The sequence below is a fragment of the Podarcis muralis genome, chromosome 1 (assembly GCF_964188315.1).
Source record: "Podarcis muralis chromosome 1, rPodMur119.hap1.1, whole genome shotgun sequence".
NCBI lineage: Eukaryota > Metazoa > Chordata > Lepidosauria > Squamata > Lacertidae > Podarcis > Podarcis muralis.
In genome coordinates this window covers 133,740,170-133,758,483 of record NC_135655.1, presented here as the reverse complement: position 1 = coordinate 133,758,483, position 18,314 = coordinate 133,740,170, and the positions used below count along the sequence as shown (strand labels likewise).

General features: G+C 43.5%; 2 protein-coding genes across 2 annotated transcripts in view; one reads left to right on the top strand and one right to left on the bottom strand.

Moving 5' to 3' along the window:
* Positions 1-540: 540 nt before the first annotated feature.
* Positions 541-18,314, bottom strand: part of MREG (melanoregulin) — a 37,239-nt gene continuing 19,465 nt past the window's right edge. Inside the window, exons 3-5 of the mRNA XM_028704594.2 lie at positions 3,747-3,837; positions 3,285-3,448; positions 541-2,041 (exon numbers count right to left, since the gene is read on the bottom strand). Coding sequence (XP_028560427.2) covers positions 1,907-2,041; positions 3,285-3,448; positions 3,747-3,837 — 390 coding nt within the window. The 3' untranslated portion in view covers positions 541-1,906. The remainder of the gene's footprint in view (positions 2,042-3,284; positions 3,449-3,746; positions 3,838-18,314) is intronic.
* LOC144324874 (UDP-glucuronosyltransferase 1A1-like) lies at positions 7,421-17,023 on the top strand. The gene is made up of 5 exons (XM_077919262.1): positions 7,421-8,367; positions 9,750-9,881; positions 12,252-12,339; positions 13,840-14,059; positions 15,987-17,023. Exons 1-5 carry the CDS (start codon positions 7,459-7,461, stop codon positions 16,282-16,284), a joined length of 1,647 nt encoding a protein of 548 aa, XP_077775388.1. The 5' UTR covers positions 7,421-7,458; the 3' UTR covers positions 16,285-17,023.

Sequence of the window (18,314 nt, the reverse complement as noted above, 5' to 3'; positions counted from 1 at the left end):
ATGCATAGAACTACATTGTAAATTTCATAAAGTAAAGGGACGTGGGTGGCGAAGGGATGCGGGTGGCGCTGTGGGTAAAACCTCAGTGCCTAGGATTTGCCGATTGCATGGTTGGCAGTTCAAATCCCCGCGGCGGGGTGTGCTCCCGTCGTTCGGTCCCAGCGCCTGCCAACCTAGCAGTTCGAAAGCACCTCCGGGTGCAAGTAGATAAATAGGGACCGCTTACCAGCGGGAAGGTAAACGGCGTTCCGTGTGCTGCGCTGGCTCGCCAGATGCAGCTTGTCACGCTGGCCATGTGACCCGGAAGTGTCTTCGGACAGCGCTGGCTCCCGGCCTTTAGAGTGAGATGAGCGCACAACCCTAGAGTCTGGCAAGACTGGCCCGTACGGGCAGGGGTACCTTTACCTTTACCTTTAATCTGCAAGGACCAGATAGTTTTTTGATTTCTACAATTTCTAAATTGCCTTAGAAAAATGGTTGGAACCTCAATATGTCTAGCATTCATTAATCTGCTTTACAAAGACAAAACATACTTCAAAATAGGGAAGAATCACATAGGGACTTTTTATTTATTAAATTAAGGTATGAAAGTATAGAATCAATACATCCCCCCCCCCAGGAAGTGACAAAGCACACATTTCATATAACTGTTTTAACATCACTGGTACAAACACTTAAAATACCTCTTGCCATTTTGTTAGGTATGTTGCAACCACAAAAACCAAATACCATCTGGTGAGAGCACCAGCTTTTTGCTTTAAAAAAGTAGTAGTGACAATGAACCATCACCACATCCGTAGTTTAAAACCATTGCTCATTACCAGACCAAAACAGCAAGATACTATTTGGGCTATATTAAAACATTTTGTATCATTAGCTTTTGTAACACAATATAGATTTCAATAAACACATTTGTTCCAACAGGTTGGTGAAAAATAGATGCAAGTGCCAAAAAAAAAAAAGTGCCCCTCAATTACTAAATGTTCCATTTCGAGCAAAACCGCAGGACACCGTAATGTCCAAGTTCAGTATGTGATAAAAATATCAGCTGGAACAAAGGAGGCAGCTGGAATCAATAGCTACTGCATAAGGATCTAGGACAAAAGGAAGGCTTGCAGATGTTTTCAATACAACATCTTTAAAAAGATGCTTACACAATAATCTTTCACAGTGGAACAATGGATTCGTGCTATGATGAGGAAAGCTCAGTAACAGCCATTGTAGATTTTTGAATCTTGAGGCAAAACCAGCTCAGAATAGCAGGATTTGATTTCTTCACTTCTAAAAATGCTAATTAAGACACAGAGTAAGACTCTTTTGCTGCTAGGAAGTAATTTGCAGTGTGGTTTTTGATGGTTCTCACAACATTCTGCCATTGTTGATGAATACGTCACCCACATCTACCAGGCAGAGAATCTCTAATTGCATAGATGGATATGAGGAGTTTTGCTGGCACGATACATGGTGTATTCTCAAGAGAGAAGGAACTTGATGAAATGGCAGTTTTAAAAGGAGTTAACTTTCCACCCTGTTAAAATCCCACTTAAACAGGAACACAGGAAAATAGTCAGTTATGGGAAATAACTGTACCAATTGTACCAAGCTGTCAAAGAGAAAAACATTACATCGGAAGCAGTACAGGAGGTTTCTGTCACTGCACTTTTTATACTCACTGCAGCTCTAAGACTACCGCCAGCATCTAATCTAGCACCAAAGCTTATAGCAGACTCCAATCACAGACTTTCTCCTGAGTCAAGGTGAGTCTGTATTGCATCACACTATACAACAGGTACATCATCCTGGATTTATCCTGCACTTCTGAGATATACTAGTTTCCTGAAGGAAGAAGTCACGTTACTCTGGCCAATCCCTTCAAAATCAAAAGTCCATCCAAAGGTGATCAGTGTTATGACAGAGAAGAACTGAACTGGACCGCAATCAGATTGACTTCCTCTTTCACAGTACATCTTTCACTCTTTGGATAGGTTGCACTGGCGATTCGAAAGAATTCATCAGCAGCATCAAGGGCAATGAGACGATCCTGCACAAGAGAAAAAGCGGCTGAACTCCATGCAAACTCAACCCTTTACCTCCAGGTAGAATTTCTATCATAGTGACGTTTTTGCCCCTGCTGGGCAACTTTAAGACTCTCTTGGGAAGTTTTCCAAACATCACTCAAGGTAGTTCGTAGCTTCTGCATATAATCTTAAACAGACAAAGGACTTGTTTGCAACACTCCCTCCCATTGTTGTTTTAACAAGCTTAATGGTTTGCGCAGAGACTTCCCATATACTAGTTTGAGGAGCACTGAATCAGGATACGCGCACATCAAAAACATAAGGTGTTGGTCCCATTCTTTTCCATGAACTATTTCAGCAACATGTGCCCTATAGATTTATTCAGCCTTTCAACTCTAAGCCATTGATCAAATGACAATAAGCCGGGCTTGTCCTATGTTCAATTTTAGTAATTTCAAAAATAGGCTGCATTAACCAGGACATGAAAGCTCCACTGGCGACAGTTTGTGGTAAGCCCCAGCGACAAAAAAACACTTAATAAAGCTCTTGCCACAAAAGGGGCACTAATTTGTGATAATGGAATCATTTCACAAAAACAAGTACAATAATCAATAACAGTTTAGTTATACTTCTTGCCAATTTTGTGGCTTGTGGCATTGGGCCAATAATATCTATTCCAGTTTTATTGGTTCCCCAATAATCTCACTGGGCTGCAACAGGAAACGCTTATGATCTCCGTCAGGTCCCACTCATTGGTATACATCACAAGACCTGATATATAACATCTCGAAACACATCAGGCCAGTAAAATTCTCTAGCAACCTTTCCCAATGTATGCTTAAGCCCCAAGTGTCCTGAAAAGGCAGCTTCATGAGCCAGATGTAAAACAGTCTATCTGCATGTCTGGGGTACTAGCAACTGTCTTCTCGGCTCACACTCTGGGGCAGATTTCTTTGGAAGGAACTGTCTATAAAGCAGCCACATGAAACTAACTCTTGATTCAGTGCCAGAGACAACTGCCAATATGCCATCTGTGGCTCTTGGCACAAAAGTTGCTATATTTCTATATTAATGCAAGCTTGCAGTGATGTAGAATCTTGTGCTGAATAGGTCATTCCTAGTCATGGGACCGATCCTGAACAGGACTGTATGCAGCTAGACAGGCACTACTAGGTCATCATCCAATATACATTCCAAATCACACTGAGCAGTTCCATGAAAGCGTATGAAAAAGTAATCACAGGAGAGAGAGAAGGCAAGACTTACCACCACAAAGAGGTATCTCTCTGAAAGCTCCCAGCTTGTTGGGAAAATAGCTGTCTCCTCAGACAGCTTCAGGAGGATCTCCCGGGCTTTGCTCATGTTCTGAGAGTCACTGACAATGCTTCGTTTGGTCACTGATAACAGGGTATCTGCTTCCTTCAGAAAACCTAGGGCAGGATTTTAAGTCTCGTTTTAGCAAATGCAGGTTACTGCAAATATCTTTGCAAAGGATCAAAAGGTAGCCTTCATCTTGCAGACACACGGGAAACCCAGTGGTAAAATGAAATGAGGCACAGTATTAAGTAATGGGGGTTTTGTTTTGTTTTAAATATCTCACTATCACGCAAAATTGAGTGCATATATCTTTGTTTTTCTTTTTGCGTGTTTATTATGTTTCCCTTCCTCGCATATACATACTGTTTCTATATTAACTGTAAGAAAATAGCCTGAGCTTAACTGACTTACCCAAATCTTCCAAAATGCATTTCCACCTGTTTCTCACTTCCCTTCGCATTTGCCGCAGGGTATAGATGTCATAGTTCAGCTTTTGCCATTCCTGCAAAGGAAGAAGATCGGCCACCTTTACTCCTGAATGCCTTAATTCAGCTCTCTCTGATCTCCGGGGTCTTCACATTCACAGGTACATTTGCCTTTTAAACACAATTTTATTCAGGAGCACTACATGTCCCGAGGCCAGTTTTTCTCCATACTGCACTCTAATTATGCTCACTGGGTGGGGAGGGGTCAGGGAGTTTGAACTCATCAACCAAATATTTTGCTTCAGGACAATTGCTTATAGGTGGATATTTTTGATGGGGAGGATTGCTTCCTTCTCACATAGCTATTCACAAACTTGAACTGCCGACCTGAATGCAGAGGGGACTGGTTTAAATCAAAGCAATTTTTTAAAAAAATCACAGAGAGGACCAGCTTAAACAATTACATCAAATTGACAATCTGAAAATCCAACTTTTTTCAACAAACATGTCTACTAACTGGTTGCTATAACTTTTGAAATTAGTGATGTTGTAGTTACCTGGTTCAGAATGCGAATAACAAACTTAGTTGGCCTCTAAGGCGCTACTGGAAGGATTTTTTTTATTTTGCAGTGTGTGTTGTGTTGTGGGGGGGGGGGGGAGAGAAGTGCCCTCCCAGCAGTGGCAGTGCTGCTGCTCAGCGGAATGGAGGTGGAACAGAGAGTGGCAGCAGCAAAGTCACAGAGCTCTTGATTTGTGGTGGCTGCAAGGGGGGATGGGGACAGATGGCTAAACTGGGGGGGGGCAGATAAATACCAGCTCAAGCCAATTGATGATGGGCAAAATAGAGGCTTGTGGGGTGTTTTTCTTTTCTTTTTTTCAGAGACATGGTGTATATTTTTAAACAGAATTAACACTGGCTTCCGGTGCCAGGGCAGGCCTGCACAAGACGTCCGTGCTCTTGTTGTTGTTGTTGTTGAATATTGTTACAGTAGTTAGAGCCTTCAGGTGTGTTTTTGTTGTGCCTTCAGTGTGCAGCAGCATTTTGGTCACTGGAAACGAAATGGCTAGTTTGTATTCAGCTGAGCCGCATATACAGGTAAGGGGTATGAAAGTAAAAGCCCCTCCTGCCCAGAGGGGTACATGCAAACTACTTTCCCCAAAAAATAAAGTGCACCAAAGACTCAGCTATACGGCTGCAAATAAAATGTTTTAAGTGTGTTTTATGTACAATATACAATGCCACACTAGATGGCAATAGTGAGCCTTGTGGAAAATTCAATGTATTTTTTAAAAAATACTTTTCAAAAAGCATTTTCTGAATGGTTTTTATATGTGTGCAGATTCCACCAAAGAAGCTTCCCTGTCAACAGTGACTACATTTTTGTACTGGACCATTTTTCCTCAGTGGATCATCCATGGATTGGGAAAATCTGGATTAAACATGTAGGAATTTGGGGCTGCCATTTTGTTAAGGATGATGTGTACACATTGAAAAACCTTGCTCACATAACTAAGAGCAAATGCACAGTAAACGGACATGTGGAGAAGCCCTTTATTTGTCTGGACATGTTCCAACTATTGATTTGCGGAATAATGGTTACCAGGAAATTGGGCATTTTTCTCTGCTTGTGACAATGTGTTTGACATATGTATGAAAGGAGCTTGAATGTTTTATGAGTTTCCTGTATCAGTTTATGAATGACCTATTCATTCAAAGCAGTAAACTTGTTAATTGGAATGTTGTCTTTGTAGACCCTGTAGGTGTGCTGTGGTGCTGTTTAGGAGCCTGTACTGTCACCATGTAAAAAGGTAAAGGACCCCGGATGGTTAAGTCCAGTCAAAGGCAACTATGGGGTTGCGGCGCTCATCTCGCTTTCAGGCCAAGGGAACCATTGTTTGTCCACAGACAGCTTTTCCGGATCATGTGCCCAGCAGGACTAAACCGCCTCTGGCACAACAGAACACCGTGACGGAAACCAGAGCACACGGAAACACTGTTTACCTTCTCACCACAGTGGTACCTATTTATCTACTTGCACTGGTGTGCTTCCGACCTGCTAGGTTGGCAGAAGCTGGGACAGAGCAACGGGAGCTCACCCCATCACAAGGATTCGAACCGCCGACCTTCTGATCGGCAAGCCCAAGAGGCTCAGTGGTTTAGACCACAGCGCCACCCGCATCCCTTGTCACTTTGTAAGATCAGGAAGATACATACAGTATATCATATTGATACAGAAACAAAGCTTCACATTACAGTCTCAAGTAGAGACACACTTTGGAAATAACTAACATAGAAACTACTATAAGACAGATAGAACGTAAACAACGAAATGATATATTTGGATATAGGCATTTTCTTATAACAGATGTCAAATGCAAAAAAACTCTACTAACACATATGACTAACAGCAAATTGACAGTAAACTCCTGTGTGGAGCAGTCCTTTGTTTGAGTATTTCCCAAGTGATCCCTGCATTGTACTGCTTATTCTTAGTATTTTTTTAGTTTGAGTATTTGATTTTAAAAAAATAATAATTTTATTTGCTGGCTAAAGGTTTTGGGGGGGGGGGTTATTTTATTTTATTTATTCAATGTGTATACCACCCTTCAGACTTCATGGGGCTTCACAGCATAAAAATACAGAATAATACCACAAAACACATAACAAAACAAGAACAAAACCCAAACAAACCAATAATCCTGCTTCCACAAACACATTTAAAAGGACGTAGACTGTTAATTAGCCAAAGTCCTCGTTGATAAAGAATGTTTTTGCCTGGCACCTAAAAATGTATAATGAAGGCACCAGTTGACATTCCACAAACAGGGAGCCACTACAGAAAAGGCCCGTTCTCATGTTGCCACCCTCCTGGTCTCTCGTGGAGGAGGCACACGAAGAAGGGCCTCAGAGGATGGTTGCAGGATCTGAGTCGGTTCATACTGAGATAGACAGTCCTTGAGGTACTGTCGTCCTGAGCCGTTTAAAACATCAACTCAGTTGACATTGCTCTTATAATTGGATATACAGTAGTACCTTGGGTTACATACGCTTCAGGTTACATATGCTTCAGGTTACAGACTCCGCTAACCCAGAAATAGTGCTTCAATAGAGGCCCCATTAGCTAAAGTGGTGCTTCAGGTTAAGAACAGTTTCAGGTTAAGAACGCACCTCCGGAACGAATTAAGTACTTAACCCGAGGTACCACTGTATGGGCTATTTGTCCTGACAAGAGGTTCAGCAGTGGCAACAAATTAAACATTTACTTGATGCATAGAATCTGTGATCCTGTGGGCTGCACCAGTGTTTTATTCTGCAACCTCTGCTTTCATACATTAGGCACACAAAGCGTATAGCGAGTTCAGGGCTCCTTGATTCCATGATAGGAAGGATGAAGGTCTCATCCAGCTGCTGCTGGCCTTGCCTTTTGGTTCTGTTTGTGGCGTTGTGCTGGAAGTGGGAAGCTGTTGGTGATGCCACAGGATGGAAGTCACTGCCTGAGTACAGAAGTGGTAGTAGAGATGCTTATGCAACAGGCTAGCCTGCAGACTCCTTATCACCCAATCCAGGTTGGTTTGCAAAACCGACCTTTGACCAAGATTTAGACATTCCACACTGCCTTTATAATGTGTCACAGAAAATAAATATTTGCAGAAGAAGATCGGGCTCACAAGAGGCTTTGTTTCCTGTGCCGTTCGCAATGGTTTTTTTACATTCATTTCATTTTGGGTTGGAATTATGCCACAATGCAACCAGCAAGAAGATTTCTATGCGTCAAGGCATTTGTGTTTTGCTTACTCTCTTTTTCTGGAGCCTTACGGATGGAGGAAAGGTGTTGGTAATACCCCATGATGGCAGTCACTGGCTCAGTATCCATCCAGTTATGGAACATCTTCAGCAGAGAGGACACCAAGTAGTTGTCGTTGCTCCTGAGACGAACTTATGGATAAAGTCATCTGTACATTATACATTGAAAACATTTGCCGTGCCCTACTCAAAGGAATACTTGAAGGCAGAATTCCAAAAGCTTGGTCACAGGATTTTTGCACGTCAGCCTTTCCTGGAAAGAATGACTGGGACATTTTCAAGAATAAGAAATATTACAATGCTTCTATATAATAATTGCAAGCAGCTTTTATACAACAAAGAGCTGATTTCTTACCTTAAAGAAACCAAATTCAACATTGTAGTTATGGATCCAGTGTTTCCATGTGGGCAGATCTTGGCTGAGTATTTATCCCTTCCTTCTATTTACTACTTGCGGGGAATTCCATGTGGCTTAGACTTTGCGGCAACGCAGTGTCCAAACCCACATTCTTATGTCCCAAAATTTTTCTCGGGCAATACAGATCACATGAACTTTAAACAGAGAGTGAAGAATTTTTTAATCGGCTCGCTGGAATTCATGATATGCTATTTTCTTTATTCACCCTATGGAACACTGAGCAAGGAATTCCTGCACCACGATATGACAGTAGCAGACCTTTATAGTCAAGCATCAATTTGGCTTCTGCGTTATGACTTTGTTTTTGAATATCCCAGGCCTATCATGCCCAACATGGTCTTCATTGGGGGTATAAACTGTGCAAAGGAAAATCCACTAACTCAGGTCGGAATCCACCTCTCCACTCCCCCTTACTGAGACGGTTCAAAACTTCAGTTTAAAAATGGAGGATGAGAAAGGGATTAGGATTGCGATATTTCAGTAGATTGGAAAAGTTAATAGCATGGTGCCATCTCCCTTTTGACATAATATCAGAATGTCTGCGGCCATCCTACCTTGAACACGCCCGATCTTGTCTTGTCTCGGAAGCTAAGCAGGGTTAGGCCTGGTTAGTACTTGGAAGGGAGACTTAATATTGGAATCAAGAGGCACAATGCAATTACCAAGCAGCAGATTTAAAATAATATGCACAGAGGCCCTGGGCTTATAAATCCTAATGCCTAATACCTTAGCAGAGCTTAGTGAACCGCCTTATATTATATTTATGTCACCCTGCTAACTTGCTTTGCTGATGTGGAAAACTTTATTGTGTATGATTATTATTTATTATTTTTATTGGTTGCTGTACTTATTGCATTTGTGTTTTCTGTTGTAACCTGCTCTGTGATGACTTCTGGGATGAAGAGCAATTTAGAAATATCCTAAATGAATGAACGAATATGATATGTTGTTATAGAGATTCCTGAAATTCAATATCCACCTTCTTCTTTGGCGATCACTCGTAGCCGAGTAAGATTGTCTTCCATGAACACGGTTTTAACAATGAGTCCGTAAGTGACTGTGGAGGCCAATTCTGGATCCACACATCCTTCCACAGTGGGGACATTGGTTTCCGGGTGGGAGCTGATCATGGTGTGGATTTGCCCAGCATGCCTTCCTCTTAGGACGTTTCACCCTTGCATCCTGAGTTCGAGTGTCTTCAAAGCCCATGACACCTTTGGTCAAGGCTGTTCTCCAACTGGAGCGCTGGCAGGCCAGTGTTTCCCAGTTGTCAGGGTTTATACTACATTTTTGTAGATTTGCCTTGGTCTAAGACTGAATATGAGGGCAGGTGGACCATTAGGCTGGTCTAGGACAATTCTTCTCAGGAGCAAAAGAAAAATGTAAGCCAGGGCAGGGGAGAGAGGAGGAGGAGGAGGAGGAGGAGGAGGAGGAGGAGAGGCTGCCACTATTACAGTAGTGCAAAAGAACAACAGCAAAAGTAAGTGGAGGGGAGAGGAAGAGTCCCTGCTGGGGAGGGGCAGAGGAGAGACGGGGGCAACAGGAGGGCCTACACAGAAGGATTTGTTCTGGATCCGACACTGCCCCCCCCCAACAGATCTGGTCCTAGAGTTAGTCTAATGTTTACACACACACACACACACACACACACACACACACACTTACCCAGCAAAGGTTACTTTTTCTTTTAGCTTTTTGGGAGAGATGAAAATATTCCCACGTGACGCAGAATTCTGACCAAAAGTTTCTTTGTTTGTTTTGCCTAGGAATTTGAAGCCATGGTGAACAGTTCTGGCGAACATGGCATTGTGGTGTTTTCCTTGGGTTCAATGGTTTCTGAAATTCCAATGAATAAAGCTATGGAGATTGCTGAAGCGTTGGGAACAATACCTCAGACGGTAAGAAGGAAAAATGGTAACCTCTATTCACGTAGGATGTTAAATATTTTGGTTCATTTTGCATGTGTTGCTGTCTGCTTGAAAAGTGGCTCCGAAGCTGAAGTTGACACACAACCCTTTGCCTCAGTCCAACCAGCAATCTTGCAGCTTGACACAGCATGAACTGGGAAGCTGTTCACATACAGCTCTTTAGAAATATTGCCATGGTAATTTAGATGCCAGCTGCTGGCTCAGACCCTCCTCAAAAGCTACAGCTGATATTGCTGCAATAAGACAACAGGGGATCAAGATATGAATAGTTCCTTGACAGTTGTCACGTTTGGCTGCATTCCAGATAAAGCTGCCAGAGCTGAACCCTCGGCGGGTTCCCCTAATTGTACAGCAACCGCAAGTGGAACAATGCAGAAAACCCTGCTGATCTTCATAACCAACATTCTGCAAGTAAATTTCAGATCATATGGACTTTAAGTTGGGATAAAAGGTAAAGGTACCCCTGACCGTTAGGTCCAGTAACGGACGACTCTGGGGTTGCGCACTCATCTCACTCTATAGGCCGACGGAGTCGGTGTTTGTCCGCAGACGGCTTCCGGGTCATGTGGCCAGCATGACTAAGCCACTTCTGGCGAACCAGAGCAGCGCACGGAAACGCCATTTACCTTCCCGACGGAGCAGTACCTATTTATTTACTTGCACTTTGATGTGCTTTCGAACTGCTAGGTTGGCAGGAGCAGGGACAGAGCAACGGGAGCTCACCCTGTCGCAGGGATTTGAACCGCTGGCCTTCTGATTGGCAAGCCCTAGGTTCTGTGGTTTAGACCACAGTGGCACCCGCGTCCCATTTAAGTTGGGGAGGGTGGGCTAAAAGATTATCCATGCACACCACCTCAAATCCAGAGGCTAGAGACATCTATTGGAAAAAAGTTTTAGTAATGATAGATTGTAGTATAGCCATGTCAGCTAATCAATTACCAGTCCAGAAACTGGTGAAATTTTGCCTCCTCTGTATTTTTTTGCTACCATAACATGAGACTTCTTTCCTCATTCCTCTGAGAATACAGCTCCTTCACTGCTAAGAAGTGAAAGGAGTCAATAATAAATGGATTTCCCAAACTTGCCTCATCCTTCTTGGAAGTAAGAAATAGCTGCTTTAGCGGCCTCCATCCTGTTGCCCTTTCTCAGACTTCCTAAACCTGGCGCCTTCCAGATGCCTTTGACTACAGCTCCCATCTGCCCCAGCCAGCCTGGCCAGTGGTCAGGGAAGATGGGAACTGTAGTTCAGAACAACTGGAGGGCATCACGGTGGTGTGGAAGAAACCATGTTGCCGTGGTAATATAAAAATAGGCTCTGTCAGGGCCTGGATTATTATTTATTTATTTTTAAAATAATTTTTTGTTAAGTTTCAAAAGAAAAGGAAAGAAATGGTTTACAAAATTCTACAAAATACAGTGTTACCAAACAGGATCTGATGAAAATATATAAATTCTTTATAAAATCATAGATCACTGTTAGACAAAAACGGACATAAAATAAAACCAAAATAAATAAACTACAGGTAAGTGAATGTGTGGGAGGTAGTGACTGGAGCTATTTATAGCACAGACATAATGGTTAAACAAGAGAAAGTTACAAAACGTAGACCCTGTTATACCAAGAGAAAGTGATTAAAGTATTCAAATGCCCTGAGTCACTGAGCCATATTCATTTCTAGGCTGAGGGCGTCCTTGGCCATGTTTCTCTTTGCTTACAACTGAAATGAAGTCAAACTGAACAAATTCTAAATCTTCCTTCTTTCTTTGGCCCCTAAGGACTCTCAGCTTACTAGTTAGTTTTTCTAGCAGGGCCATATCACACAGAAAGATTGGCCCCATCTATTTCCCCCAAAAACTGTGATGGTCATTCTAGCGGCAATAAGCAGCTGTACTATCAGAACTTTGTGCAAATTGTGCAAGTTTTGATTACCCTCAAATATAAGCGTAAAAATAAAAGGGCTAATTGAGATGTTAGGATAATGTGGCAGCTTAAGATCTGATCCATTTCTCTGAATGCTGTTGCTGAAAATTCTTGCACTCTAACACAACCGCGCCATAGGTGGCTGTATGACCCAATTTCTGAACATCCCCTCCAGCACCTTAGGTAAGCTGATAATTTATATACAAGTGCACTTTCATTCTTTTATATACAGGCAGTACCTTATTTATTTGTTGTTAACCGATATCCCACCTTTCCAACCAATGGGGCTCTTTGAAGAGGCATTGCACCCTACGTAAGAGATATGAGAGAGTGCTTGTTCAAGTGCAATTTGAAGTTTTTGTAAGTGTTTGAAGTGAAAAGATACATTTCCTAATCTATGTGTTTCCTTCCTCGTGAAGGTGCTGTGGAGATATACAGGAGAAACACCCCCCAATCTTGCAAAGAACACAAAGCTTGTGAAGTGGCTACCACAAAATGATCTGCTTGGTATGTCTGGGGCAGGAATTACGTTGTTGTCTATAACCAGCCCTTAATGCTGCTTCAATGCCATTAGCCTCTTAGCAATACCATGAGAGAGTGTATCTAAACACTGTTTAGCAAAGTGTAAAGTAATGTGATGTTGGATGGACATGCTCCCACATTGCTCTTGGTCATGTACACTCATAGCTGCAAAAGCTGGGCTAGGAAAAGAAAACCCTGCCTAGCGCTTTATGCTCATAGTGTGCATAAAAAACCAAGGAAGTGGTTGAAAGGACAGTGGGCACAGATGCCAAAATGTGAGCCATGAAATAGGGGTGAGGGGGAAATTTCATTCAGTTCCCATTTAAAGGCAAGCTTACTTCATTCGCACTATCCAAAACAATCTGTGAACTGAATCACAGCTGTCCTTCAAAATTCACACGGCTCTGTATTACGCAATGCAGGTAATGTACAAAATTTATATATTATGGTGAGGCATGCATAAAAATGCTGAAAGTAGTAAAAATAACCTATTATATTAGGAGAAATTCACACTAAAACTGTTGAGTTTTCATGATGACTAATAATAATTGCAAACTGGCATAGAAGTATGGAGAACTGAACATAAGACTGGTAAGATGAGAAACTGGGAGAAACCAAAACTGACTGATTTGCTCATCCTTACCCATAACCACTTGCTGGAGTGAAAATTGCACTCAGTTCTGTGGAAAACAATAACTGACCAAAGTACCATTGGCTTTAATGGAATTTAGCACCAAACTAGACAGGATACTGGAGGCAGCTGATATCCTGCTTTCTACAGGTGCATGCTTGGTCCAAAGAGGACAGGACTCCCTGCCCATCACTTGATGTTCAGTTCTGCATCTCTACGTGTCTCACATCTAACATTACATGTGGTGTCAAATATGGGGCAGGTGGGTGTGGTTTGAAGAAAACAGCCTCACGGGCCAAATCTGGTGGGTCAAATCTGGCTCTCAGACCAAAGGGTCTCCACCCTTTGTATTGAATTGAGGGATCAGGGATGGAGAAGCCAAGCCTCTTTATCTGGCCTTCAGGACTCAACACAGGCCATGCCCCCTAGGCCACATCCTTCACTGGCCCTACTCTGCACCCTACCTGCCTGGACTGGGCCCTTGAACTGTGATAGGACCTCTTCCTCGCCTGGGTGGAGAGTGGCAGGACCCACCACTGGTCTGGAGTCCTAGAAGGCTGTCCATGAAGGAAGGTGACCCTTTGGCTGACAGAGGGTCCCCACCCCTGGCCTAGATGGCCTAGAAGGGGGCCACTTCTCTCCTCCCACAGTTCTGTACCATCCTTCTGAAAGACATTTTGCTAGACGGTACATAACTTTCCAAGGAGATCCGCTTAATCATATGGCTGTTTAATTTGAACTTCAATTGGCTGCTTCCATAAAAATGCAATTTTAAAACTTGGCCTAGATACGTTGTCATTAGCAGAATGATAAACCTGTTGGTATTTCTCCGCCTCCTGCTCTTTCCTCAACAGCTCATCCAAAAGCCAGAGCCTTTATCACTCATGCTGGCTCCCATGGGGTCTATGAGGGAATCTGCAATGCAGTACCAATGGTGCTGATGCCGCTTTTTGGAGATCAGATGGACAATGCAAAGCGGGTGGAATCGCGAGGAGCAGGAGTGACTCTGAATGTAGTTGACATGACTTCCAAGGATTTATCTGATGCACTGAAGGCTGTTATTTATGATAAAAAGTGAGTAATGAGTGGTACAAAACTCATTTTAGGGTTGGCCCAAAGTACATTTAAAATCAGAATATGCAAGGAAGTATACCATGGAAATATACCATGGAAAATTTCTTTCTTCTTTTCTTCAGTGCATTGTTGTCTTTCTCACTGGCAGTTGTTGGTTATTCAGAGGAAATAAATTAATGTCTGGTGACCAGGAGTGTAGCCAGGCAGGGGCGGGGGGAGCGTTCTGCACCGGATGTGTGGGGGGGGGTTGTAGGGTGCCACAGGGGTCTGCTGGGGGTGGACTTCCTGGTGGGATGGGAGCTTCAGGGCAGCACAGCAGTTGCTTGGTGATTCGGGCCCTGCAAGGGGGCAGAGTCACTGCTTGTCACTGAAATCAGCAGGGGTTGCTACACAGCTGCTGGTGACAGGTGAAGAAGAAAGTCTCTTCTTAACAACCCCTCTGTTTTTACTGCTTTGATTCTTTATCTGGGTCTTCTACAGTAGTGGTTTTAAAAATGTATTCTCTCAGACCGTGGCATTCCCAGAAGCTAATCAGAGCATTATCAAAAAAAAGTTAAGTAATGGCAACGTTCCGTAAAAGAAAGCTTTCCCTACAATGAGCAGCTGCAAGAGAGTTTGGAGTATCTTCTGATGCGTAGTGCTAGCTCCCCCAAGGGGACAATAAGTGGGGGAAGGGGGGAGGGCCAAGAAGCCGCGCCAGTGCTCCAGGTGAGCCAAGTGCCCTGGAGTATTCTCCAAAATCCTCCAGAATGCGCAGGAGTTTCCAGGGGTTCCTTCACAGACAGGTTGATCTGGAAAGCATTCCACATCCGTTACAAACCGCTGTCCTGCACAATATTCCATCTCTGCTCCTTGGCAATGCTGTTTCTCCCAAGGGTAGCCAGCAAATCTGTCGTTTGTTATTATACCCTCTGCTGATTCATACCATCCTATTTCCAGTTTACGGGGACGCGGGTGACGCTGTGGGTAAAACCTCAGCGCCTAGGACTTGCCGATCGCATGGTCGGCGGTTCGAATCCCCGCGGCGGGGTGCACTCCCGTCATTCGGTCCCAGCTCCTGCCCACCTAGCAGTTCGAAAGCACCCTTAACTGCAAGTAGATAAATAGGGACCGCTTTATAGCAGGAAGGTAAACAGCGTTTCCGTATGCTGCTCTGGTGCCGGTTCGCCAGAGCAGCTTTGTCACGCTGGCCACATGACCCGGAAGTGTCTGCGGACAGCGCTGGCTCCCAGCCTCTAGAGTGAGATGAGCGCACAACCCTAGAGTCTGTCAAGACTGGCCTGTATGGGCAGGGGTACCTTTACCTTTACCTTTATTTCCAGTTTACGCAGTCACTGAGGGGCAACTGAAGGGAATGGAAAAGGACGGCCTTGGAGGAACTGTCAGGAAGCAGCAGTGAAGGCAGGGGGCATCTCCCTCCACATTGGGGAGTGGCCCTGTTCTTGACTACCTACCAGCTCCTGCTTCCTTCAACAGGCCACATTCTGTGTTTAAGAGACACTGACTGAGATCATCCCTCCTCCAACTGCCACCTGCTGGTGGTCACCAGTATCATCAGTTGCCCCACAGAAGTTCCTGGACACTGCATCATTCTCCATTTTTATCTCCAAGGACCTGTGATTAGCAGCAGCTGTCACATAGGAGACAGATAGCTATGTGAAAGATCCACCAGAGAAAAATTAGGGTTCAGCTACTAAAAGCATCAGAACTCTGGCCTCAGTCACCCTGTATAAGCTGTATACAGAGTATCCCGAAGTGTGTGCATCTGCACCCATAGGAACAGGGGAGGGGTTTGCATCCCATGTCCCCAGTCTCTCAGAACAGTATCAACCCCACTTGGATTTCAAATGCTTTGGAAATCTGCTTCTATGCTGTGTGTTTTATTTCCCTGTAATATTTATTTCCTAAAGAGGTTCTTTTCTTTTAGGTATAAAGAGAACATCCAGCGTCTCTCAGCTCTCCACCTGGACAGGCCCATTGAACCTCTTGACCTTGCGGTGCATTGGGTGGAGTTTGTGATGAAGCACAAGGGGGCTCCCCACTTGAGGCCGGCAGCACATGACCTCAACTGGATCCAGTATCACTCTCTTGACGTCATTGCCTTCCTCCTGGCTGTTGTACTCCTTGCCCTATTTATCTCACTGAAGTGCTGCCTGTTTTGCTGCAGAAAGTGTTGCTGTAAAAGTGGAAGGATGAGCAAGAAAAGCAAATCAAAATCACACTGAAATGGGGTGGGGCATGTAAGATGAAGAGGAACAGAAGAAACTGGGTCCTGCTCTTGGGGTTCAGAAGGCAGAGGTAGCCAACATGATGTCCTCCAGAGGTTTTGGATTACAACTCCCATCAGACCTAGCTAGCATGGTCAGAGATGACAGGAGTTGTGGTACAAAATATCTGACGGGCACTATGTTGTCTAGCCCTGTCTCAAAGCATCCTTCCTCAGTCTCATTCCCAATTTGCAGGAGCTCTTAAAAACACATACATGATGATTTGCAAGGTCACTTCCATGCCTATATATGAATTCAAACTATTTTAGTCAATGAACAAGCAATCTGATAGCCAAGGGACCTGTGAACTTCCATACAGATCCCACAGTTCTGTAGTTAATTGATCTGTTGGGGAATCAACTGTTTGCATAACTTATCTTGAACTGATGGGTCGAGGCCCACAAATGGGGTCAGTGGTGCCACCAGTGTTTTTGAGGGAGGTTTATTTTAACAGGAAGAGAGAGATGGAAAACACAATGTTCAGATAGCAGAGAAAGGAAGCTGGGCTACCTTTAACAATTGAGTGAGAGAGTGGACTCTGACAAGTGGAGCGCATTGCACAGGGTTGATAAAAGCTGCTTATGGGAATGCCGCCTTCCATAGGAACCCCCTGCCCCCGGCTTTCCATCTAGTCATCCTGGAAAGAGAAGAACAAGGTATGGCCTTATCATGCCACTAAATATAAGGAGAAGGAGGACAGGCATATGCAATATATTTAAGGTGGAACCTGCTTTGCTGGGGGACCTGAGAAGGTTGGCTATTAATGGTATACATGAGCCATTCCCGTGTTAGTTGAGTGAGTTACTGGTGTCTAAAGTCAATCCAAGTCAAGCACTCTCAAAACATAAATGCCGTCACAGATGACCCTCTCCCTTTGAAATGGCAGCACAGCCGTGTTTTAGAACAAACTCCTGTTTCCCCTCCTACTTCAGAAATGTTGTTGTGACAGCATCTCCTGTAATATTAAGCAGTGAACATCCTTGTGAGCGCCATACTAATACTGCCGGTTTGGCTGTCTATAAGGGGCCCTTTTCAGAAACATCCTCTACACAGAAGCAAACGGCCAGTGGTCCATTTAGTCCAGCATCCTGTTTTCATGGAACTGGGGGTGGCAGGAGACAAAAAATGACTATTGAGGACTGAAAGTAAAGGCTGAACGAAATTATATCAGAGTGAAGACATAACAAATATAATGGGAGAAGAAGTTCTGCTGTGGCTCCGTGATCAGAGGAGCTTCTCCCCCCCCCCCCAATTAGGTAGGACAATGGGAGAAGTGAAATACCTCAGGAAAATAGGGGGGAAGACAAAATGGAATGTATGGGTATGGGAGGGATGGGAGGGATGGGGGAAGGGATTGAATGGGATGGGTAATGGGTTATATAAGTCTCATAAGACACGAGACCAGAAATTAAGAAGTACATTTATCTCATTGATAATGAAATAAGGATTTCAACCTTCAACATGAGAGGGCTGGGGTCGATTATGAAAAGGAGGACAGAAACATTACTGAATAAAGATAAAGAAGTTATAATATATTTACAGGAAACGCATCAGACGAAAGAGGCGGTTAATGAACTCAGACTGAGAGGTATAAATAATTATGAAAAAGCATATGGTACTTCAAAATCAAGAGGGATAGCAACTATAATTTCAAAGAGATGCGGGTTTAGTATATTAAAGATGAAGAAAGATCCTGAGGGAAGATACATTATAATTCAGGGAACAATGACGGGGGAAGAATACACTATAATTAATATTTATGCTCCCAATGAAAATCAGGTGGAATTTTTTGTATAAAGTGTTTAAGGAAATGGAGGGTATTCAGAAGGGTTATATGATTATGGCAGGAGATTTCAATATGGTATTAGATAAATGACTGGATAAGTCAAATCCCACCCCAGGGGAAAGATGTAATAACATTACAGGATTAGCTAAAATTATGAAAAGGAAAGATATGAAAGATGTTTGGAGAGTGATGAGGGGAGGAG